At 37.8% G+C, this 25,015-nt stretch overlaps 1 protein-coding gene across 3 annotated transcripts in view; it reads right to left on the reverse strand.

The window, feature by feature from the left end:
• The window catches only part of Pclo (piccolo presynaptic cytomatrix protein), a 298,837-nt gene that overhangs the window by 63,551 nt on the left and 210,271 nt on the right, over positions 1 to 25,015 (reverse strand). For all 3 annotated transcript variants that reach the window (XM_057758809.1, XM_057758808.1, XM_057758807.1), the window contains exons 11-15: positions 12,851 to 12,959; positions 12,265 to 12,332; positions 11,291 to 11,505; positions 4,396 to 4,446; positions 1,357 to 1,481 (exon numbers count right to left, since the gene is read on the reverse strand). In XM_057758809.1, coding sequence (XP_057614792.1) covers positions 1,357 to 1,481; positions 4,396 to 4,446; positions 11,291 to 11,505; positions 12,265 to 12,332; positions 12,851 to 12,959 — 568 coding nt within the window. The remainder of the gene's footprint in view (positions 1 to 1,356; positions 1,482 to 4,395; positions 4,447 to 11,290; positions 11,506 to 12,264; positions 12,333 to 12,850; positions 12,960 to 25,015) is intronic.

The raw sequence follows: 25,015 nt of genomic DNA on the forward strand, positions 1-25,015 counted from the left end.
AGGACATACATGACTCTAATGTGGCCACTTTTCAGACACACCAGTCACGGTCTGAACACACATTTGCATGTTTTGGCTGCTTTTAAGTCTGTTGAGGTTTTGCAGCACAATGCAGTTCTGCGAAATGTTCACTATGTACTTAAAAGCATTCATTGCTGATGGGTAGCATATTCTATAAACACCAGTGGGGTCCTCAAGCCAACTAAAATATTATAAAATATATCAAAGAAACTAATGGATTATTTGTGAATTTTAAATGAATTATCATTTTAAGATATATACCGAAATATTTGCAAAACGTTAATTGCTGGGATTTCTTTGAAAGTGATCTGGATGTAGGAAGCATGTAAGAGTCAATGTGGAATCTAATGGGCTAGTAAGGTAAAGATTATGAAGATAAAGATGGTTAGCCCCTAAATGACTCTCTCTGCTTCTGTGTTATCCTTAAAAATTCCCAAGCAAGAATTAATACTCAAAAGTCACCTTCAAGTTTCAGAGAATTGAAACCAGTGTTGCCATCAGCTGAGGAAGTTTTCAGTACAGCCCCACTTCCGACTGCTGATTCCACCACATTAACTTGGCTAGCACAAATAGCTTACATAAGGCACATGTACATCTGGGGAGGTCAACTCTCTGTCCTACACGTTCATATACCGGGCATCACTACTAGCATCAATTATGGGATTAATTATTATGCATCTCCCAAGAATACATATATTTTACTTAGCATTTTCATTTGGTTCTGGGGGCTGAAGTGTTCTGGTTTGTTAGATACAGACTCTGTCATGGAGTTAGATCCCAAGTCCAGATCACTTAATTTATATCCACAACGTACATATCCCACAAAAGATTCAAAGAGACGTCTTGTGTTTATATAGCAAAATCATTACTTCAAATGTTGTTATTTGTTACTATTTTTAAAACATTGATTTGGAAATGAAATAGGGATTCATGAAGTCACTTAGTGAACATCAAGCATATCAGATAAAAATACATACACTGTAAAAAGAAAGTCAATGAAGTTTGATTTTTCATGTGGATTTAGGGATGTAAATTCTTTAAACCTGCCACAATTTCTCAAATGCTTTTAGAATAAATCTGAGGACATAGCTCAAGAGCGGTTCCCACAGTCAAAGCACTGCTCCTTCCCAGAGAGACTGGCGTTATTATGACCACGGTTCTCTCAGAACCTTTAAGAACGTCGTTTAAAATTTTAATTCAACTGAATCTACTTATTAGAAATAAATACGATGGTCAAAGCAAACTGAAGCCAGGTTAGGCCTGGAAACGAACGGGAGATGCTCTGTGGACTGTTTACTACCGGCGATACCTGGATGACGATGCCTCGTTACTTACCCTCGCCCCGGAAGTAGGTACACCTTAACAAAAGGGTCAGAGTAACCATTGTTGTCTCTAGGGACAAGATTTCTTGCTTGAAGAATATGTATTATAAGGTTTCCAAGGTCATAGTTGATTTGAAGCTTTAGGGTGTAGAAAGGATTCCGAGAAAAAAACAAACACGTGAAACAGCATCACTTCATACTTCTCTGGCTCTTCCAACACCTTATAAGAAGTTACCTACTTCACCTCAATTCTACTGGAAACTAAACAGTTAATGCCCAGTTTAACTGGACGCTCACAGGCATGTCTGGATTTCTAATAAACATACTGCTACTGGACTCTGCAAAGGTTAGAATCCTGGCCTAGTTAGAGTTCATTTAGCAGGAAACTAATACAGTAAATATTTATTATATCTTCATAATGAAAATTTATTCATAGCAAAAGAATACACCCCACTTAGCTTCATTATTGCAATTACTAGGACTTTGAGAATTAAATAACTTGTAAATGTACTATAGAATAGCATTAACATTTCATAACCGAACAGTGAGAAGAAAGGCTATGCGGAGAGGATTCTACCAGTATGAGACATACAAATTTAAAAAAAGAATAGATTTCATTTTTTCTTAATTTCTCCAAGTTTAAATCTGTAGTTTCTTTTTCTGAACCACTTCCTATAAAGCAAGAGTCTGGGGTGATATTGACTTTACCCTTGGGCTTGAAAAGTTGAAGAGGAATAATGAATCCTAGCTCTAAGATGCTTATGAGATGCTCACATTGCTACCAAAGAACAAGATTTACTGTTCAGATAGATATTTGAGAAACTGTCATAACCTGAAATGATTGTGATTAATAATTTTCTCTTTGACAATTGTTGGATGCCTTTGTTATATTTAGATTAAGTCTTAATTTCTTTTAAGTTTTCCAAGAACTTTGAAATGAAAAGAACTTTATTTCAAAGAGGGAACTTATATGTAAAAATACTAACTTTTTAAAATCATAAAAAAACAGTGTTTTCACTGTGATGGGGTAACTAAAATGGGTCAAACCTTTGCTTAAAATTTCAGAATTAATATACATCATCATTTTGGCACAATTTTAATCCGGGTATGTTTTTCATGATTCCACAGAGAAAAGCCCAGGTATCTCAGACAATCGTGACCAATGTGTGAATAACAAAGCAATCTGCCCTAAGGGCAAAGCAAAGACAGGGATTGAAACTGTGTGCTGACACAGAAGCAGAAAGGGAAACAATCCACATTTAGCTTGCTCTGGAGTTCAAGTTTCAAGTGACATTGCTCTTAATCTATTTCTCCCTGACATGGAAACCTTCAGGCCACCTTGAGAGACTGGTTATCAACACGTTCCCTTTTCATTCTCAAAAACCTCCAAGGAGGTCCGGGGTCAGACCAGTCTGCGCAGGCGCCATCCTCACCCACAGGGGCTCCAGGCCCGCACCTTTATGATTACAACTCTATGTGTGCCACGGGAATAAGGCTTTGCCACACGAAGGGAAATGACTGAAATACCAGCCTTCAGGATATTCTAACTCATTGGTTCTCAGCCACTCAATTTCCCTTCTGGCAAATCTCTATCTCCAAAAATATGTATGCTAGGATTCATAACAGTAGCAAATTTATAGTTATGAAGTAGCAACAAAAATAATTTTATGGTTGGGGTCACCACAACATGAGGAACTGTATGAAAGTGTGACATTATTAGGAAGGTTGAGAACCACTGTAAACTGCTAAGAGGCATTGTGCCAGGTAAGGCTCAATTTCAGAATTATGTCTTAACTGCTGAAGGATTGGACTAAGGCGAAGAAACAAGGGGACATCAAACCCAACAGAAACAGCAAACATCTGTCAAAAGGCATGAAGTTAAGCAAAAGTTGAAACATTTTCTGTGTTGCTTGTGGGATGGCAGAAGGCAGGTTTGGTGAAAACATTGGCAGCCAGTGTAGGGAGAAGAAGATCAGGTATACACAAGCCATGCCCAGTTCCACCGGCTCTGTCCGTGAGGCACCCTGGGACAAAGTCCCTCTGCGTTTTCACTGCTCCCCTTTAGCTTTTTCCTGTGTGCGCTCACTTTCCAGTCTTCATACCCTTGCCCTTGCAATACTTTCTTCCCCCATCACTCTGCCGCATACTCTAAGCCATGGAATGCTGGCCTATGTTAGGTGAGGGATAATTCACCTCTGCTTGCATCCAAGGTTCTTTCCGGATGTGTCATCGTCTCAGAGCTGATTTCATCATAGCTCGATTCTGAATGCAACAGCATTCTGTGCGATGCTGTTTCCAGTAACACATTTCCCCCTTCTCTATGCTTCTTGAAACATTAGCTCATATCTCTGCTACTCTGTGAAGTCCTTTGTCAGAATTTCCTTCACACTGCGTTGGAGACACACCTGCTCTTCCTTACTGGGAACTTGCTGTCCCCTGATAGCTAATTCGTACTGTGTTAATTTCTATGTGACATTTCTCATCTATCCAGAATTAATTTTTGATATTTCCTAAAACCAAGTTTTAAAAACATTTTACTGCGACTCACAGTAATATAAAATTTATGATAATATAATACAAATATAGAACTATATGCAGTAGTAAAGTAACAATATTTTGTACTTTTTATGGTACTTACCTTATGAATTGCAAAGTTATCAGGAACTACAAAATGAAAAACACTTCCCTATGATAGTTAATCAGTTAGTTAGAAAACAATAATTTTGCAAAAGTTATCACTTGATTCATGAAGTTTGAAGATGGGCTTACATGTTTTTTTGGAAGGAAATGCTGGAACTCAGTAGCTACTGACTGAGGATTTTACAGTCTGGAATTTCAAAACCATGACTAGTTTCTACACACACACACACACACACACACACACACACACACACACACACACATTATGCGGTAGCATTATATATGTATAACATATATAATATTGTATATGTTATAAAAAGTGTAGGACCCAAACAGACTGTTAGAAATTCAAAGAGACAAATAGTAAAAACAGAAAAGATAACAGAACAATGATATTAAAAGTTTGTCATACCTGAATTTCTCCTGTAATTGGATGAGAGGCAACCTTTGCTGCATCAGTAGGCTGAAATATAAAGACCACATATTATATTAAAAAATAAATAATTCTTATGTGCTTTCATTTTAACTGTTTTTTATTTTTGAAATTAACTTCAATTGGTTGTAGCACACTGACTACAAAATATGTTTTTATCCATTTGGTTGCTTCAGAATCACAGCATCTACTTAAAATTCTCATACTTGTTTAAGGATGCATAAACCTGATTTTCATTTTGCAAAACCTGTATCGAAGCCATGGTTTTATATCAGCAGTATTTTCAATTCATTACAAAATAAATACTTTTTTGTTTAAAACATTTTGCTTACATATTTCGAGGTTTTAAAGAGCTACTTGGTAATGAAGCCGTGTTTACACAAGACAGCCTAGGAGCACAGAAGCTACAGTGAAAGGCATCCGTGCTCCTCTTCTAGCTCACTGAACAGCATCCAAAAACACTTTCCTACGGACAGGAAATTTAATCTTGAATTAAAATTTATCTTTTCTGAAAAATTTTCATTTCCCTCATAACTCCTTAGGCAAATGGAGCTTTCAAAGTAGTTCGGAAAGTAATGTAAGGGTCAGATGTGGTGGCATACACTTTTAATCTCAGCGCTCAGGAGGTATAGGTTCATGGACCACTGTGGATTCAAGGCCAATCTAGTCTAGAAAGTGAGTTCCAGTCCAGCCCATGTTACACAAGGAAATTCTGTCTCAAAATCAATAAATAAAATATAAAACTAATTTGATCTTGTAAACTAATTCGTGGTGCTGAATAAATGCTCATTCCATTTCCTTTATGTTTTCATACACAGGCAGAGATGATATCTCTGCCCCCAGTCTATGATAGAATGTTGGCAGCCTGGAATCAGCGCAGAGCGGGAGCCACCTTACACATCAAAGCCTATCCATTGGGAAACTGGCTCTGCTTTAGTAACTGAATGGGAAGCTGAAGTGTCTGCTACAGTATCTTCATCTACTTGTTTAGTTACATTTTAAATATAATTTTAACCCCAAATGAGCATAGGTAACTCTATTTCAAATATTGTAACCAAAGAATAAAATTAATGGAACCACTGGTGAGGTCAAGGGGTTAGAGGTATCAAATCCATATATCTTTTAATAGTTCAGCTCACTTTGAACTTATGCTTTAACATCAATACTGTGTTGGGGCTTCAAAGGGTTAATTGATTGCCACTAAATAATCATATTTATTTAGTGTGTATTTCATTTTAAATTAATAAAACAAAGAAATTAAACAGTGAAAAAGTTTCCATGCATATGCCTAGACTGAGAAGCCAATGACAATGGCACTGGGATTTGTCTCTACTGCATGGGATCTATTTTTGGGATCTTTTTTTTTGTGTCATTTTGTTACTTTATTAATTCTATCTTTTAAATTTTATTTTTCCAAGGATGCTTATATAATGCCTCAATTTATTTTCTTTAGAATCAGCATGGATTTTAGAAATGTTTTTTTCTTTTTTTTCTTTTATTTTTATTCTTTTTTAATTAAAATTTCCACCTACTCCCCGTTTCCCATTTCCCTCCCCCTCCTCCCACATATTGCCCCCTCCCCCCACTCCCCTTCCCCTATCCCCACTCCTCTTCTCCTCCCCCCACTCCATTCCCCCTCCCTCTCAATATTGAAGAGCAGTCCAAATTCCCTGCCCTGCGGGAAGACCAAGGTCCTCCCACTTCTATCTAGGTCCAGGAAGGTGAGCATCCAAACAGGCTAAGCTCCCACAAAGCCAGTTCATGTATGAGGATCGAAACCTAGTGCCATTGTCCTTGGCTTCTCATCAGCCTTAATCAGGAACATGACAAGGCTGTCCACTCTCTCCATACCTCTTCAATATAGTGCTTGAAATTCTAGCGATAGCAATAAGACAACATAAGGGGATCAAAGGGATTCAAATTGGAAAGGAAGAAGTTAAGCTTTCGTTATTTGCAGATGATATGATAGTGTACATAAGCGACCCCAAAAACTCCAGCAAAGAACTCCTACAGCTGATAAACACCTTTAGTAGCGTGGCAGGATACAAGATCAACTCCAAAAAATCAGTTGCCCTCCTATACACAAAGGATAAGGAAGCAGAGAGGGAAATCAGAGAAACATCACCCTTCATGATAGCCACAAATAGCATAAAATATCTTGGGGTAACTCTAACCAAGGAAGTGAAGGATCTATTTGACAAGAACTTTAAGTCTTTGAAGAAAGAAATTGAGGAGGATACCAGAAAATGGAAAGATCTCCCTTGCTCTTGGATTGGGAGGATCAACATAGTAAAAATGGCAATTCTACCAAGGGCAATTTATAGATTCAATGCAATCCCCATTATTTTTGGGATCTTATTCTATTTGCATGCATATCTTCCTAAGCCTGGATGGAGTGGGGAGGGCCTTGGACTTCCCACAGGGCAGGGTACCTTGCCCTCTCTCAGGACTAGGGGGATGGAAGAGGAGAGGGTAGGTGGGGCAAGTGGGAGAAGGGGAGGAAGTGGAAATTTTGATTGGTATTATTTATAAAGTAATAATAAAAAAGGAAAAAAAAAGAAAAAAGACAACTGGTGCTTTCTCGATCAAATATCCTTTACTTGTTTGAAAGTGAACCAGATTCAGGAGGAAAATAAGCCCATGTTTTGTTTACAGTCTCTTGGGGTTCTGCTATGGAGATGATGGTAACTTTTCAATTATGGGGCATAATTGGCATATTCATACTGGATATTGTGAAAATGACCAGGTTACTATGGTTTGAATTTAGAGACCCCTATGCTCCTTTTAATTGAGTCATACACGCATTTTGAAGCTAGTTTTGCTATCTGTTGTATTAAAGCAACTACTTTAAGAAAACCAATGGGTTGGCGCTATGGCCCAGGTATTGGGTTATTACTGTGTAATCAGAATCTGAGAAGCTGTGCATTGCTCTGTAGGTACACACATCCTGGAGACATGTAACTGGCATTATTAAGAAGGGAATAAAACCATTTTTACACGAAGGTTTTTTTTTTATAAAAAACTACTAGGATTTATGATACAGACACTTTTAAAATTTCTTAGCTGTAATTATTTCACAAATAGGACTGTCTTATTTATTTCTTTGTGCCTATTAGTGGAATGAAAAACTTATTGCAGTTTATTTTTAATTTTATCATCTCTTTTCCCAAAATATAAAATAAAATTATATTTTATTCTGTCATATATTAAATATTTTATTCTACTTCACAACTTAATATACTTATCTTTTTCTCCTCCAGTCATGATAAGTCTAAATATATGTTCTTCAAATAACTAGCTCAATTTTCAAATTTCTGAGACCTCTTTTTACAGGGTCTTACTGGATTTTGAGGGTATCATGACAGCAAATTTCTATTTAACAAGAACACAAAAACTTAATAGAAACTCTAGTTAAATTACTTACACCATGATTTAGAAGAAATAATCCAGATTTTAAATATAAAAACAATTAAAGACTGGTTAGATTTCCAGTTCTAAAACCTTTCAGGACAAAACTGCATACTGAGCTAGCTAAAGCAAAATAATAAATTAAAACAGTTGATATATTTGCTTGTGGATTTTTATTGCTAAATCAAGGATATTGAAATTCTGTTGCACTTCATATATGCATCATGTAAAATTAATAGATAATATTCTAATAAAGTATATCCTTTTCCAGAATAGCTATTAAATAGTTTAAAATATATAATTATGTGTATCATTATATATGTTTAAAACTTATTAAAATAAGTTCAATTCACATTTTATATATATTATTCAAAAGCAACCATCCAATATTTTGATAATGTTTCAGCGATTAATCAGTCATTTAAATATGGAGGAATGCTCAACAGTGGCCTGGGGAAGGACTTTTGTCTGTGAAGTTAACAGACAGTGAAAGCTACAATTGACAAATGGAATTATGGTGAACTTACAAGCTTCTCCCTAGCTAAGGAAATAAACAGTGTGTGCAGACACATGCCTCAGAACAGAGACCATCTGTAAAATAAGTCTGACAATTAATTTCCTCAATATACAAGGAACTTCAAAAACTCAATATTACAAACCAAATAACTATAAAAAAGGTGAATAGGTAGTAAGTAGGTTCATTCTTTAAGGTAAACTTTTACATTTTCACTTAAAAACACCCACCACGCACATCACACACGCCGCACACACACCACACACACACATACTCCACACACACACCACACACACATACTGTACACACATATACCACACACACACCACACCATCACACACACATACTGTACACACACATATTATACACACATACACACACATACACCAACCCACATACTCCACACACACACCACACACACCACACACATACTCCACACGCACACACCACACATACAACACACATACCACATGCACACACACACTGCACATATGTCCAAAATTATCAGATTTGACTTGTGTCATTGCCAACAGTTAAATAATCTCTGTACAAGAACTAGCCAATTGAGTATATGTATGAGTCACAAAAGTAGTTAAAAATTTCTAATAACTGCACTAAAATAAACAAGAAATATATAAAAATATTTATATTCATCGTAAATATTGTCACTTTACCATGTTAGCAAAATAAACATTGTGTTGAGATATTTCAATCTTTTTTTCCACACAAAGTCACTGGAATTTGGCCCACAATTCACACTGATGTCAGCTGAAACCAGTTGCATGTGGTTAGTAGTTACTCCTTGGACAAAGGGACACTGGAACCATATGTTTCAGTCAAATATAAACCTACACAGACCCTATTATTGGCAAAGGGAAGAATGGCTACACGAAACACCAGCTGCCAATACCACTGTCCAAATGCTGTCCTGTTTGAAGAGTTTTCATCTTCTAAATCACGGCTGCCAAAGCTAACATGTAACAATAAGGTAAATTTGTAACTGCGTACCCTAAGGAGAACAGAGGTTCACAGGTGATCACTGACATTTTGAATCATAAACATCTTTGCTACTGTTCTGTGCAAGTCACTCAACTATAGTATGTGGTCGGGGGAATAAAAACAGTTAAGTTTTATGGTGCGTGTAGCCAACATGGGAAAGTAAACCAAGAACCTGACACCTGCAGTCAATTTGTAAATTGTCTTCAGAGACACCTTTAGAAGGAAGAAGGGAGGATAGCAGGCAGGCTGGGAGGCTAGGAGGCAGGGAGGAAGAGACTGGGGAAGGAAAGAGAGAAGAAGGAAGCAAGAAAGGACAACAGGAGGAAAAAGAATGAGGAAAGAAAGATCTCTAGTATCAGAGAAATCCATCCAAGCCCCGATAACTTCATGGAGGAAATATGTTACTCAGTATCATTTCCTTTTGCCCACCATCAGCTCCTCATTGCTTACAGACTATAGTGGAAAGCCCAGCCCAGCCCTTCATGCCTTTCAACTTGCAACCATCTGCTTCTATACGCTATCATCCCTAAAGCACGTATGAACATCCATCCTTTAGACATGGGAGTTTCTGTCTCTTTTCACTCGGTGCTCTTTGGAGTGTTACCCCCTTTCTTCCTTTTACCTAAACTGGTTCCTAAGCACCACGGAGATGTCCTCCCTACTTATGCTCACTGAACCTGGCTGAGCATTTATTCATCTGTAATCGCATCAGCAATTCTCAGACTTTAAGAGCACTGCACACAGCTGGAGAAATTACAAGACCTAGGCCACCGAGATTCAGGCGCAGTTTTTGAAATAGTCAAGGCTGTGCAAAAACAAAACAAAACAAAAATACAGTTCTAACACATTCTCACATTCTAACACATATGGTGCTGTACCAAATCTGCTGAAAATGGGTACAGTTTAGGACCATGGGTCTACTTGGAACGAGAGACAGGGGGTTTTTCCATCTCTCTTTGCGGTCTGGTAGAAACATGACTCCTGAAACTGAGCAGTCATGGGCAAATGACCGGAGCAAAAACCAGAGCTGAAACCTTCGTCAACGCAGTTCTGATCACAAGTATATCAGAGCAGATATAATAACACTATGCCTAGTATAATTTTTTTTTTTTTTTTTGGATTTTTGAGACAGGGTTTCTCCGTAGCTTTTGGTTCCAGTCCTGGAACTAGCTCTTGTAGACCAGGCTGGCCTCTGCCCCCCGAGTGCTGGGATTAAAGGCATGTGCCACCACTGTCCGGCTGCCTAGTATAATTTTTAGGAAAAGAAACCTATATTCTTTCTAGGATTTTTGGCATGAATAGGATAGGGCCCAATGAGAGATGGCACAGTGGACATTCAGGTAAGCATGCCACGTCAGAGAAGTCACATTGTACTGTCCCCTGCTTTTTCTAGGCAGAAGGGCCAGTGCACTGTCCACAGCAACTTTAAAGAAAAACTTTGTTTTTTATTTGTTTGTCTTAAATAAAAATGAGCACATGAAGAACAAACCATACGGTGGAAATGAATAAAATTTAGAAGGGTGATCATATGTCACTGCTCTTTGTTCTTTCTTTCTTTCTTTCTTTCTTTCTTTCTTTCTTTCTTTCTCCTAAATTATTTCTATCCCTTTGCATTTTGTACTGAGAGAAATCTAGCAGATATGTGTCTTTTGTTTTCAAGCAGTCATAAAGCTAATGCATAGAAGGAAACTTAGATTTCTGGAACAATGACCTCTGCTGCACATCAAGATTATGAAGTACCACATTGTTCAAAGTTGTCTTTCTTAAAAACTGAAATATCTAAAGAGCTGTGATTTTCTATAGGGACCAGTTAAGCAGTCAGAAGTGAAAAATATTTGTTTCAATAGATCTGTAGGACTCTTCAGAATGTCAATCACTTCACCTCCCAGCTACCTCCTGTCCAGATTAAATGGCCAGAATTGGCCACTTGCAGTGACACGGGGCCCGCCTCACCTTGCTGCTTCCATGCTTTTTCTTGCTCACGGAGGGCGACCCTGGCTGCCCAGGGCTGGGAACAGAGCTGGATCCTGCTGACGTGGGACCTGAATGGGCATGAGACCCTTTCTCCACGACTGACGACATGACCAGTGGGGACTGCTGGAGTGAGACCTTCTGCAGCTCCGCCGCCAACTGCTTGGGATCAACCCCTGGGGACTTTGCCTTGTCCACTAGGAGAAAACAAAGGCATTATGTCTTGGGTCTATATGTCAGACATGCCGTGACGCTTGCTGGAGTTCTAGGTGATGACTGAGCACTATTTAAAGATTAAGTTAAAATTTCAAAACCAAATGCACTCAATGAGAGTTTTATGTATCTATATTTAGGGAAATTGAGACGGCCCAGACAGGAGTGTTATAATGATGAATTACAGGGGATCTGAAGTCCTATTAAGTCTTCAGAAAAATACTTTGAATATTTTATTGAGTGAACTCTGGGAATAACAAAATCCTACTTTATCTCCCAAGAACTTGCTTGTATGAACACATATTTTCTCTTTTCTAAGTCTTCCATATTCTTTATAGAAGAAATTTCACAAAGTATATATTTTGAACTGGCTTGTTTATTTCAGTAACCAAGAGTTCCTAGTATCATTAGAATAGCAATAACAAAAGGCCAAGTTGTGCTTCAAAAATAAGTAGTAACTGAAAACTATATGATTAAAATTAGCTCTATGGATTGCCTTCACAAGATGAATTCATATTTTAAAAATTTAAAACATGAACTCATACAGTACATATTTAATATAGTTTTCTTGCCTACTCTAACAGCTAAAGATGCATGTTTCCCCAGAATGCTAACGACTTGGCGTCGTTCATGATCATATTCTTGTATATAAATTTATGATTTTCTCTGTATCTATGTTAAAACAAACTATCTCTGTATCAACTAATCTTCACCCATAGTTGAAATCAGACTCTGGCACCTACCAACTTTCGGTGGCTCGTGCAGTTCCAGGTGCTGGTGGTTTTCTGAATCTGACAACATATTGAGGTCCCTAAAAATGAAGACAGGTCATTAAGAAAGACATTGAGGAAGATTGCAACCGTAGGTCTCTTTCCCCACCTGTCTTGATTTCCTTTCCAGAAGGTCAATGAGAAGTGGTTCATGGTACAAAGCAGCTCCCGGGCATGCGCACCCTGCTGGCCCAGTCCATATTAGCAATGTCATTAAAAGTCAAAGCTGATAAGAATGATCATTTAAGGTGAAATCTTTATGGATTAAACGCAAGTCACTTCAAAATATTACACACGTTGGGTTCTGGCCTTCTTTCAAGTGGAACATATTTTAATAAAAGCACGGAAGGGAGAGCTGTGACACCTTAGAGGTAGTTGCTGGATTCTGGCTACATCCTAACCTTTGATTCAGAGCACAAGAAGGCCATCGACTTTGAATTCGCTTTATTTTCTCATTCTGAAACACCTGCTGAGGGGCAAAGGTTCCACCTTAACAATTTAAATCAAAAGAGACATGGCGAGCCAAAAAATGGAAACAGAAAGATGGGGAAAAACTCACAGTCTTACACATATTTCTGCTTCCCCACTCTGCTGATTAATGATGCTCTGTACTTCCTCGTATGTCTTAGAGGTTAAGGGGATCCCGTTCCATTCCAAAACCTGCATCCCTAGAAAGACAAATTTGAGCATGAAATCAAACACGTGTGTTAGCTGTAGTCTTAGCTCACAGGGCACAAAAGATTTTCTGTGCTTTTCAAAGCCAAATCAGCACACATTTCAGAGAACACGGACACAATGTTCTCCAGAGCATCATGTAGTTGGACACAAACTTACCTGAATGTACAGTATATGTTTAAGACAACATGCAAAGTTTGCCTTTAAAAAAAAACTATTAATTCTTACCAAACACATGCATTCTGTTCACACGTCCATAAAGAAAATCATACTGAATAATAAAACAAGTAATTGCAACCATTAGCATTAGATGATGACTTCCACATTCTTTTATGGAAAGGAGTAGTTTAAAAAAAAAGTCACCAGAATTTCTTGCTGCAGCTCTGCTCTGGTACTTCGTGTCTATTTCACTGCACAGCAGACTGAACAGAACAGCAACAGTGTTATAGGAAGGTCAGCTTTGTGGGTCTGTGACGTGTGCCGTTAGTACAAGGCTCTGTGCTCAGAAAGGCTATGTGCTCTGCTGTCATCTTGAAAAATCTACTTTTTTCATTTTTTCACTGAATCTAATAAATTATGTATTCTTCCTGCCTGGTCAAGGCATTTCATTTATGCTATCTATCTGAAAAGACAATTTTATGTAAAATAATAATATATTTAATATTTAAACATTTATACCCAGAGTTTTTGGTTCATTTTGTGAGTTGTCAAAAATAACCTAAAAGTGCATGTTTGACCTGATTCACATGGCCATAAGATATAGCTATATGAGATGAATATACATGGCTGAAAATAATCCAGCAGAGTACCCAAATATTTGTGAATGCTATCAGCTTCCTTCTAGAGAAAATATCTGTATGCCATTATATAGTAATTTAAAAATAATCATTTCTGAACACCTTTAATTATACTTCACATTCTGTAATTCGCTATTGCTTACTTCAGCACTGGCTCAATGGGAAAATGCAAGTATGTAGATATGGTTGTGTCTTTAATTTTCATTATACAGCATATATCAGGAGGCATGTTACCAGTTGCAATTAAGTGAAGGAAATGCCTTTATACTTGAGTCGAGTAACAGGAAAATCCACCAAAAGGCTCACAGTAACACAGAGAAAGACGTTTCTATAACTTACTCCAAGAAAACTTTATCTTCAGAGGAGTCTTAGGTTTATTTCAACATTCCCAGCTGTTGTATACAGAAAATAAGAACATTATAAAAAGATGTTGGCTCTAAGGATAACTCAGTGCAGAGAAAGCAGGAAGCAAAAACATCTTTAAAGCTAGGAGGAAAAACCTATATTTATTCTGAATTGAAAAATTAATGCCAGAATAATTTTGATATTCTCCCCTCATATTTCTACAGAGTCATATTCTGTGAAAATAAGCCCAGCTCTATGTGTTTACCTTCTCAGGTTTTTACATCTTGGAACAAAGGGAACACGGAGAAAACTTAATTATCTAGTGAAATAAAGAACGTGTCTAATCATAATGAAGGAAAACACATTTTATATCGTCAGTACCATTTCCAACCATATTCTTGCCACAGCATGCATGTGGTGCTTTGAACTCCGAGCTCGGGCCTGCCCCAGGGCAGACACCAGAATTTCTTTTCCACTCATCCTTTTTCATGCTAGTCAGTGCAGCGGCAAAAGCTAAAAATATTCTACCAGGTCTTTTGTCCTGGTTTGGTGCCCATGCTGATGTACAACAAAAAGGGTCACTACTTTCAGCATAGTTATTTATACTTCCCATTTCAATGTCTCTCAGTTCCTGAAGAAGAATGGAATACAACCTGTACTCATTTCATAAAGCATATTTAGAATCATGATTGAAATATTATGTGATTTCAAGCCAATGGATTTGATTCATCACAAGAACAAATGAAAGCTAATAACTGTAGAATCATCCCAGTAGATACATAAAGACACTTGAAAGTATTTTAAGACTTTATAAAATTAAGAATAAAGTTGATTTGATTTAGAAGAAATATGTATCATCACAGTTTAATACATTTATAAAAGTCTCTGGTTAGTATTATAATGAGCGGGAAAGACTGAGCAATTCTCTCCATGATCTGGAATAGAACAAGGATGACCATGCCCATTATTTACTGAGCATAGGTCTTTAAATGCTAGTTCAGTCAGTCATGCAACATAAAAACAGGCCAGGCATTGGGGCTCGGGGATAGCGGCCAAATTCTCACTGCTTGTGCACACAGTCTTACAAACAGAGAACCACAAATACATTATCAAATAACCATTTATGACTGATAAATTTAGCAAGTTGCAATATTCAAGGTCAACACATAAAAACCGTAGCATTACTGTAACAACAGTGTATTAACTAAAACATAAATCAAGAAAGCACTCTTCTATAATGTTACAAAATTTAAAAACAAAGCAGCCAGGAATAACTTTATTCAACTATGTGAAAGATCTTTAGAATAAAAAAAAAAGCAGTTATGAAATCCATTGTTGGGGACACAAAGAAATGGAAATATGGTTATATAGCCACAGTCTTCAAGAATCAATCATTTAAAAATGCTTATGTATCCAAATTCTCCTGCAACCCCTATTAAATATCAAAGACACTGTTCACAGAATGGATAGAGTTAAACATGTTTGGAAGTCCAAAAGATCCTAAACATGGGTATCCAATTTGAGAAAAAACTGAAGCAGGAAGCATTGTACTACCACACTTAAAATTATTTGATACATTTGTCAACTATAAAACTAAAAAAACAATTTATGTAGACTAATATGTACAGAACTTTTTTGAAACTTACAAGTGTTATTTTACTATTTAATAATTTAGTTGTATTTTCTGGGTTTTTTTTTTTTTTTTTTTGAGACATAGTTTCTCTGTGTATCTTTGGCTGTCCTGTAACTCATTCTGGAGACCAGGCTGGCCTCGAACTCACTTAGATGTATTTTCAATCTTAAATTACATCTTTTACTGGATTATAGAAAATTTTCTAGAAAATACTATGCATGTTTAATTCTAGGATTAGAAGCAAACAATAATATTTTCATTATTTAAGTTATATTGATATATGTTTTAAGTGATCTGTCAAATGGGGAGTTCACAGTTGACATTCACAGTTGACTACAATGACATCCACAGACAGTGGCGATCACACCAGTTACCAGTATAGAAACTAAGACAAATTCTTAATTTTGTCCAAATGTGCAACAGTTGCAGTTTGCTGTTCAAACCTATAAAGTCCGTAGATGATTAGGGGCCATCAGGGAGTGAGACAGCTTAAGAAAGGAGCAACGGAAAGGACAGGTAAAGGAACACATGTGAGGGAAGCGTGGAGGGGCGATCTTGGGAAGGAAGGGACCGGTAAGAACGGGAGGAGGAAAACGTGGTAGAGGGATGGATTAGGAGACAGTATAATGCACACAATGAAACTCAGTCATATGGGACCTTAAAATTAATTTGAAAAGTCTTATTAAAGTATTAGGTAAATAAATTAGAAACCAGCATGTGGTTTTCGACTAGTTTTATAAAGTGAATAAGTTCCTACAGATGCTCTAACTTAATCTGTTATAAAACACAGACAGAGAAGAGCTTAAATTATTCATTTTACACTATGCAGTTACTGGCTGTATACAAATATAATCTTTGACAATGTCCTCTGTCAGTATTGTGTCAATAAACAGAAAATGTTTTCAGTTTGTGCTTACTAACACCAAATTTAGTTCTACTGAATACATCAAATATTCAAATATGTAAAACTTTGCACAGAATACACAATTATGTATGATGCCATTTTAATTATAATAAAGCAAGATAATTTAGAGATTATTACTTATATGACAATATTAAGTGACGTTGCAGACATTTAAAAACTGAAGGTATCTGAACAAACAGAAACCTGACCTGAGCTACATAATTTTAGGGTACGTAATGAAAGGAACGAGGCAGATAGAGCTCCTCATCTCTTTCTGTCCCTCTTCTAGGCAGATTCATGAATCACCTGTCTCTGACTATACTGGTAATTATACAATTCTGTTATCTGATGGAAAGTAAACCACACTGGAAAATTCATGAAATTAAAGTAGGGAATCAGTTTTAGCTAAGAAGTTGTGGTTGCTTGTGTGGTCCATGGAAGAAGGTACTACCTTAAAGAAAAACTGCTTCAAGATGTCCTTAAGTTCCGTTGTATCCAGAATTTCTCTTGTAAACACCAGGGCACAGTAAGGAAATCACCTAGCCTGGAAGAAATGCTCTGGCTTTGACAGGCATTTTCAGAATTACAGGTTATTCTCAGTGTTCTAGATGTACAGTTACTAATTGGACTTTTTTTTTTTTTTACTGAATATAGGACAAAAAAAACTTATTAATGAAAGCAATTAAATTTACTACCAATAGTTAAAGAGACAATTGGAACTGATTAAAATCAACTTGTTGAAACAATGTAATGTATTTTTTGTACTTCAATATGAATATTGCAAATCCATGCTTTCACAGAGAGTATAACAGAATAAGATTTGATATGATTTGTGTCCCAGTCTTGAGATTGTTGTGATAGGATTTTTCTTTTAGTTCACAAGGATCACTAAAACAATTCACCATTATGGTCCATTATGTCCTGGAAGGACTGATATGCATGCCAATGCCAATTTATTACTATAATCTATTGTCTTAGAATACCGTGTATTATTAGAACAAGATAACATCAGAAAGTGACTGAACAGTCAGAGGAAGATCATGGGTATGTGGGCATAATCTGATGGATCCTCAGGAAATAGTGTAATATGCATAACGCCACGATCTCATTTTAAGTAGACTTCAGTTCAGATGTAAAATAATTTCATAATTCAACTTCTTAGCTGATTCTGTTAATATGCCTAGGATGGATGTTTTTAATGACATTCTTATTAAATGCTCATTATTTAGCATATTAAAACTATCACATCTGAAGAATGGCATGTCTAGTTAATATAAACAGATGTAATGAAAAAGAATTGAGTCTGTAGAGATGAGCAGCTAACAGAATGGACAAATAGTGTTAGATGAAGTGACGAACCACTCAAATGGCCACTCCTACTTTAGATGTCCAGGTGGAATCATTAAAGTCCCTAACTATTTTTGTCTTTAATCCTTTTAAATATTCATTTGAGGGCTGGAGAGATGGCTCAGCGGTTTAGAGCATTGCCTGCTCTTCCAAAGGTCATGAGTTCAATTCCCAGCAACCACATGGTGGCTCACAACTTTCTGCAATGAGGTCTGGTGCCCTCTTCTGGCCTTCAGGCATACCCACAGACAGAACATTGTATATATAATAAATAAATAAATATTAAAAAAATATTCATTTGATATATTCTTAACTATTTTAATGCCTTGTAAATATACTTCACTCAGATAATGGATTTTAACACAGAGTATCATCATTTTATTTCAGGAAACTTGTTTCCTAATAAACACAGGTGCTATTAAATGGGTGGCAATGTCTTCATCTCCTCTGAGCACATGCAAAAGGAAAATATACTTCTATCTGGTCGATTAAATGCACAGACTGTTGCAAACATTTCTGAGAAATAATTTTAAAACCTCAAATAAATGAGTCAGGAGGAAAACTGTAATTGAAAAGCCGGTTTTGACAAGGAACCTAGTAATTTATCTTTAGCATTAAATGGAAGATTTTAATATTCTTATAATTCTGTTATTATTATTATTATTTAGTTTTTCAAGACAGGGTTTCTCTGTGTAACAGCCCTGGCAGTCCTGGAACTCTGTAGACCAGGCTGACCTCGAACTCAGAGGGATCTGTCTGCCTCTGCCTCCTGAGTGCTGGGATTAAATGCGTGCGCCACCACTGCCTGGCTTCTTATAATTCTCAAAATCAGAAAGAGAATGGGACTGAGACAGAGGGAAATGCGGGAAGATGGTCAATGTGTTGAAATGTTCAGTTACAAGATAAATGATTTGGGAAGCCAACATTCATGGAGAGCGTCATTGGAATCACTCTACTGTGTCCTCCATATTTGCTGAATAATCTTAAATTTCATCACCAATAAAAAGCTATATAAAAGGTGCGGTATGTGCTAATTTGTGCTAATTCACTGTACACGTATATCAGCTTAAGAATGCAATAAAGCAGGGAGAGTTTCTGAGGAAAATTTAAAATGCATTTGGCATGTTGAGTATTGTTCATAATATGTATTATATCGATAAACTGCACGTGCTGTTTGAGCTCACCGAGAAGCTGGCTCTGGAAGCAGGGTTATGCACTACCTCCTCTATGAGACTCAAGCATGCTTGTGGCAAAGTGCCTTTTGATGCCCTTCATCTGAGGATCAGTGGTTCCCCCACCCCAGCTGGGACAGGGAGGACAAAACACTCAAGAGCAAAAACATTGTATTCTTGAAAACAGCAAGAAGGAAAGCATTTCCAGCAGATGCTCAGACTGTTTGTCTTACGACATAGAAGTCCCTGCTGTGGAAAGGGGAGCTGAAAGTTCAGCGATGGGAATCTCATTCAGGGACAGAAAGCTCGAACAGGACCTCAGCTGAGCTTCCCCAGTTGGTTTCGGCTGGGTATGAGCATCTCATTTGATGTTTTTATCTTTATCTATAGCTATTTATTTATTTACTTAAAAGTCTCACGGGGGGGGCATTCTGCTCTGCCTGGTACTCTCCATGGGACAGCACGGGACTCTGCAGCTTCCCGCACTAAGCGGCTTCACCACCATGTTTCTGTGGGGTGTTTGGAGGCCCCTTGTGTTGATGATTCTACCCCTTTTGTGCTCTCTCAATTTTCCCTCACTAATTTTCTTTACTGGATGTTTTGAAAGCCCAATTTAATGATATTTTTCTATCATCTGCTACTTGCCATTTATTCTTTCACTTTTTGTTGGGTATATGCTTATAAAATCACTCAATCGAACATAAAAGCATGACTCTGTTACCTCAGACCCAATCCCTCAGTCTCATCTGTAGCATTGCAACACAACACCGGCTGCATCCTTCCTTCCCGTATGCCAAAACCTGCAGATCCCACAGACCACCCGCTCCTGTCCTCCCGCTGTATCCTAGTCCCCAACTCAAACAGGAACCTCCTACTCAACCACAGACCGTGCCTGGCAGAAAACCAGACCCCAGTATTAGCAGGCATTCCATGTCAACACACAAGCTGAGCAGCCCAGTATAAGAGGCAACACACAGCCATCACACTCACTGAAAACATAGACATGAAAGAGAAACTAAGGAACAAAACACCCACCAAAAGAGACAAAATAAGAAATCACCACCTAGACCAATGCTCACCACGAACCCAGATACCCAGACACCAGCAAAGAACACAATAACAGTCAGGACAATGTGTCTTCACTGGAGCCCAGCTACCCTACCACAGAAGGCCCTGAATATTCCAGCATAGCTGAAGCACAAGACAAGGACCTTAAAACCAACTATGTGAAGATGACAGAATCCTTAAAGAGGAAAGGAATAAATCCCCTAAAGAAATCCAGAAAAACACAAACAAAAAAGCTGAGGAAATGAACAACCCACCCAAAGAAAGCCAAGAAAATACAAAGAGTTGAAGAAGACAAAACAAAACAAAGTTTAAAAAAATTTTACAAAATTCAACATCCCTTTATGATAAAAGTCTTGGAGAGATTAGGGATACAAGGGTCATACCTAAATATAATAAAAGCTATTTACAGCAAGCCGACAGCTAACATCAAATTAAACAGAGCGAAACTCAAAGCCATCCCACTAAAATCAGGAACACGACAAGGCTGTCCACTCTCTCCATACCTCTTCAATATAGTGCTTGAAGTTCTAGCAATAGCAATAAGACAACATAAGGGGATCAAGGGGATTCGAATTGGAAAGGAAGAAGTCAAACTTTCGTTATTTGCAGATGATATGATAGTGTACATAAGCGACCTCAAAAACTCCACCAAAGAACTCCTACAGCTGATAAACACCTTTAGTAATGTGGCAGGATACAAGATCAACTCCAAAAAATCAGTTGCCTTCCTATACACTAAGGATAAGGAAGCAGAGAGGGAAATCAGAGAATCATCACCTTTCACGATAGCCACAAACAGCATAAAATATCTTGGGGTAACTCTAACCAAGGAAGTGAAAGATCTGTTTGACAAGAACTTTAAGGCATTGAAGAAAGAAATTGAAGAGAATACCAGAAAACGGAAGGATCTCCCTTGCTCTTGGATTGGGAGGATCAACATAGTAAAAATGGTAATTCTACCAAAGGCAATTTATAGATTCAATGCAATCCCCATCAAGGTCCCATCAAAATTCTTCACAGATCTTGAGAGGATAATAATCAACTTTATATGGAAAAACAAAAAACCCAGGATAGCCAAAACAATCTTATACAATAAAGGAACTTCTGGAGGCATTACCATCCCTGACTTCAAACTCTATTACAGAGCTACAGTAATGAAAACAGCGTGGTATTAGCATAAAAATAGAGAAGTCAACCAATGGAATCGTACAGAAGACCCGGATTTTAACCCACAAACATATGAACACCTCATTTTCGATAAAGGAGCTAAAAGTATTCAATGGAAGAAAAAAAGCATCTTCAACAAATGGTGCTGGCACAACTGGATGTCAACCTGTGGAAGAATGAAAATAGACCCATATCTGTCACCATGCACAAAACTCAAGTCCAAATGGATTAAAGCCCTCAATATCAATCTGAACACACTGAACTTGATAGAAGAGAAAGTGGGAAGTACCTGTCAGAATGGCTAAAATCAAAAACACCAATGGTAGCCTTTGCTGGAGAGGTTGTGGAGGAAGGGGACCCTCATCCATTGCTGGTGGAAATGCAAACTTGTCCAACCACTTTGGAAAACAGTGTGGTGGTTTCTCAGGAAATTCGGGATCAACCTACCCCAGGACCCAGCAATACCACTCTTGGGAATATATCCAGGAGATGCCCTATCATATTACAAAAGCATTTGTTCAACTATGTTCATAGGAGCATTATTTGTAATAGCCAGAACCTGAAAACAACCCCAGATGTCCTTCAATGGAAGAATGGATGAAGAAAGTGTGGAATATATACACATTGGAGTACTACTCAGTGGTAAAAAAAAAACAATGACTTCTTGAATTTTGCATGCAAATGGATGGAAATAGAAAACACTATCCTGAGTGAGGTGTCTGTCCCAGACCCAAAAAGATGAACATGGGATGTACTCACTCATAATTTGTTTCTAGCCATAAATAAAGGACATTGAGTCTATAATTTGTGATCCTAAAGAAGCTAAATAAGAAGGTGAACCCAAAGAAAAACATATAGTTATCCTCCTGGATATGGGAAGTAGACAAGATTGCCGGGCAAAAAATTGGGATCTTGGGGGTGGGGTGGGATAGGGGTAAGGGGAGATGGGGAGAGAAAAGTGAGAAGGGGAGGATGGGGGGAACTTGGGGAATTGGGATGGTTGGGATAAAGGAAGGATGGATATTGGAGCAGGGAAGCATATATCTTAATTAAGGGAGCCATCTTAGGGTTGGCAAGAGACTTCAACCTAGAGGGGCTCCCAGGTGCCCAGGGGGATGTCCCCAGTTAGTTCCTTGGGCAGCTGAGGATAAGGAACCTGAAATGGCCCTATCTTATAGCCATAGTGATGAATATTTTGCATATCACCATAGAATCTTCATCTGGCGATGGATGGAGATAGAGACAGAGACCCACATTGGAGCACCAGAATGAGCTCCCAAGGTCCCAATGAGGAGCAGAAGGAGGGGAGAACATGAGCAAGGAAGTCAGGACCATGAGGGGTGCACCCACCCACTGAGACAGAGGGACTGATCTATTGGGAGCTCACCAAGGCCAGCTGGACTGGAACTGAAAAAGCATGGGATAAAACCGGACTCTTTGAACACGGCGGACAATGAGGGCTGATGAGAAGCCAAGGACAATGACACTGGGTTTACATCCTACTTCATGTTCTGGCTTTGTGGGAGCCTAGCCAGTTTAGATGCTCACCTTCCTAGACCTGGATGGAGGGGGGAGGACCTTGGACTTTCCACAGTACAGGGAACACTGACTGCTCTTCGGACTGGAGAGGGAGGGGGAAAGGAGTTGGGGGAGGGAGAGAGGGGTAGGATGAGGGGGAGGGAAATGGGAGGCTGGGAGGAGGCGGAATTTTTTTTTCAATAAAAAAAATGCAAAAGCTGTTCAGGACCTGAAAATGGAACCAAAACTGAGGGAATTCTGGAAATGGAAAATTTGGAATTTGAGCAGGAACAACAGAGGTGGGCTATGAATGAAAAGTTTCCTAAAGTTGGGATGCATTTGACTACGATTCCTCAAGTAGAATAGTCCAGATAAAGCTTGGATGAAGGTGGGGTTGCTATTGTAATATGAAAAGATTTATTAGCAATGATCTATGCATAAAGATCCCCAAAGATAGTGGGAACTTCTAGATAAACATTATTAGCATCTGATAATGTATTCTACATCTGGAAATTATTCAAATTAGATTACAGAAAAATATACAGTAGTTAAAACTCCAATCTCTGTGATCATTTCAAACCTTGGCACTGATGGGTTAAAAACCTGTTAAAATTCTGATCTCAAGGGAAATGGTAGAAACAGCAATTCTAAAAATTATAGAGGTGCACAAACACTGACAAACTTTTCTGAATATAAACTCTGCAGCTGGAAGTGAAAAATTCAGTTTTAAAACACGTATTGTGAACAAATTGCACTCATAACTTCGGAAAGATGATATCAGTTTATAAAGGCTCACAATATATACTTCGATATTCAGAAATACAGACAGCCAAAATCTAAAAGAGATGAGCAATTCTTAAGTTTATACTGAACACATTAAACAAATAAATTAAATTACATAAATAAATACAATAAACAAATATGTCGCCTACTACCTATTGAACCATTTTTCACACATACATTGTTTCCTTAGAAATGAAAATTTAAAATGGTGAAAAATTACTCTCATTGCCTTGAACGATGTTTCAATGATGTAATAAAATCTTTTAAAAAATATTTATTTATTACATATACAATATCCTGTCTGCGTGTATGCCTGCAGGCCAGACAAGGGCACCAGATCTCATTACAGATGGTTGAGAGCCACCATGGGTTGCTGAGAACTGAACTCAGGACCTTTGGAAGAGCAGGCAATGCTCTTAACCACTGAGCCATCCATAATAAAATCTTTTTAACATTAAATGAGAACAGAACCGCTAGTGTTACATGTTTGGCAATATTAGAGTAATGCTTTATACAAAAAATAAAAATCAAAGCTGCACTACAACTGCTCCACAATTTTTGAGACCTGGTGTATTCTCAGAGAAGTTTATACAGAAATGCAAGATACCATGTATGAATTAGACATATAGGTATATAACTACTGATGAACAAAATATCAAAACATAGATACACAAAGAGAAAGAGAGAAAGACTAAATAAAGACATTATAAAAGCAAGTAAAAAGAGGGAGTGTTGTGAGGAGTGGTCGGCTGCATTCCCAGTGCCCGGCCGCCTGCATGGCTAGCTTATGCCCCGAAATAATTACACGGAAACTGTATTCTTTTAATCACTGTCTGGCCCATTAGTTCCAGCCTCTTATTGGCTAGCTCTTAAATTTTGATCTAACCCATTTCTAATATTCTGTGTAGCACCACGAGCTGGCTTACCAGGAAAGATCTTAACCTGCGTCTGTCTGGAGTGGGAGAATCATGGCGACTGCCTGACTCGGCTTCTTTCTCCCAGCATTCTGTTCTGTTTACTCCGCCTATCTAAATTCTGCCCTATCAGGCCAAGCAATATTAATTAACCAATGAAAGCAACAGATAGATAAAGAAGTCACTCCCACATCAAGGGAGTGAATTAACAACATTTGGCTCTTTCCACAATAAATAACCCTATCATGACCAACTAAAAGACACGATGTGATGTCTGAATTTGAAACTGGAGGGGGTGTGCACAGGCTGCTTTAATATTCAGTACCAGTGGCCTAAGCACAAACGTCGGTGGATAAATACTGTGTATAGTCGGTGTACATTCTATAATAATAACTTATAAA

Source organism: Chionomys nivalis, chromosome 26 (assembly GCF_950005125.1).
Source record: "Chionomys nivalis chromosome 26, mChiNiv1.1, whole genome shotgun sequence".
In the NCBI taxonomy this organism is placed as follows: domain Eukaryota; kingdom Metazoa; phylum Chordata; class Mammalia; order Rodentia; family Cricetidae; genus Chionomys; species Chionomys nivalis.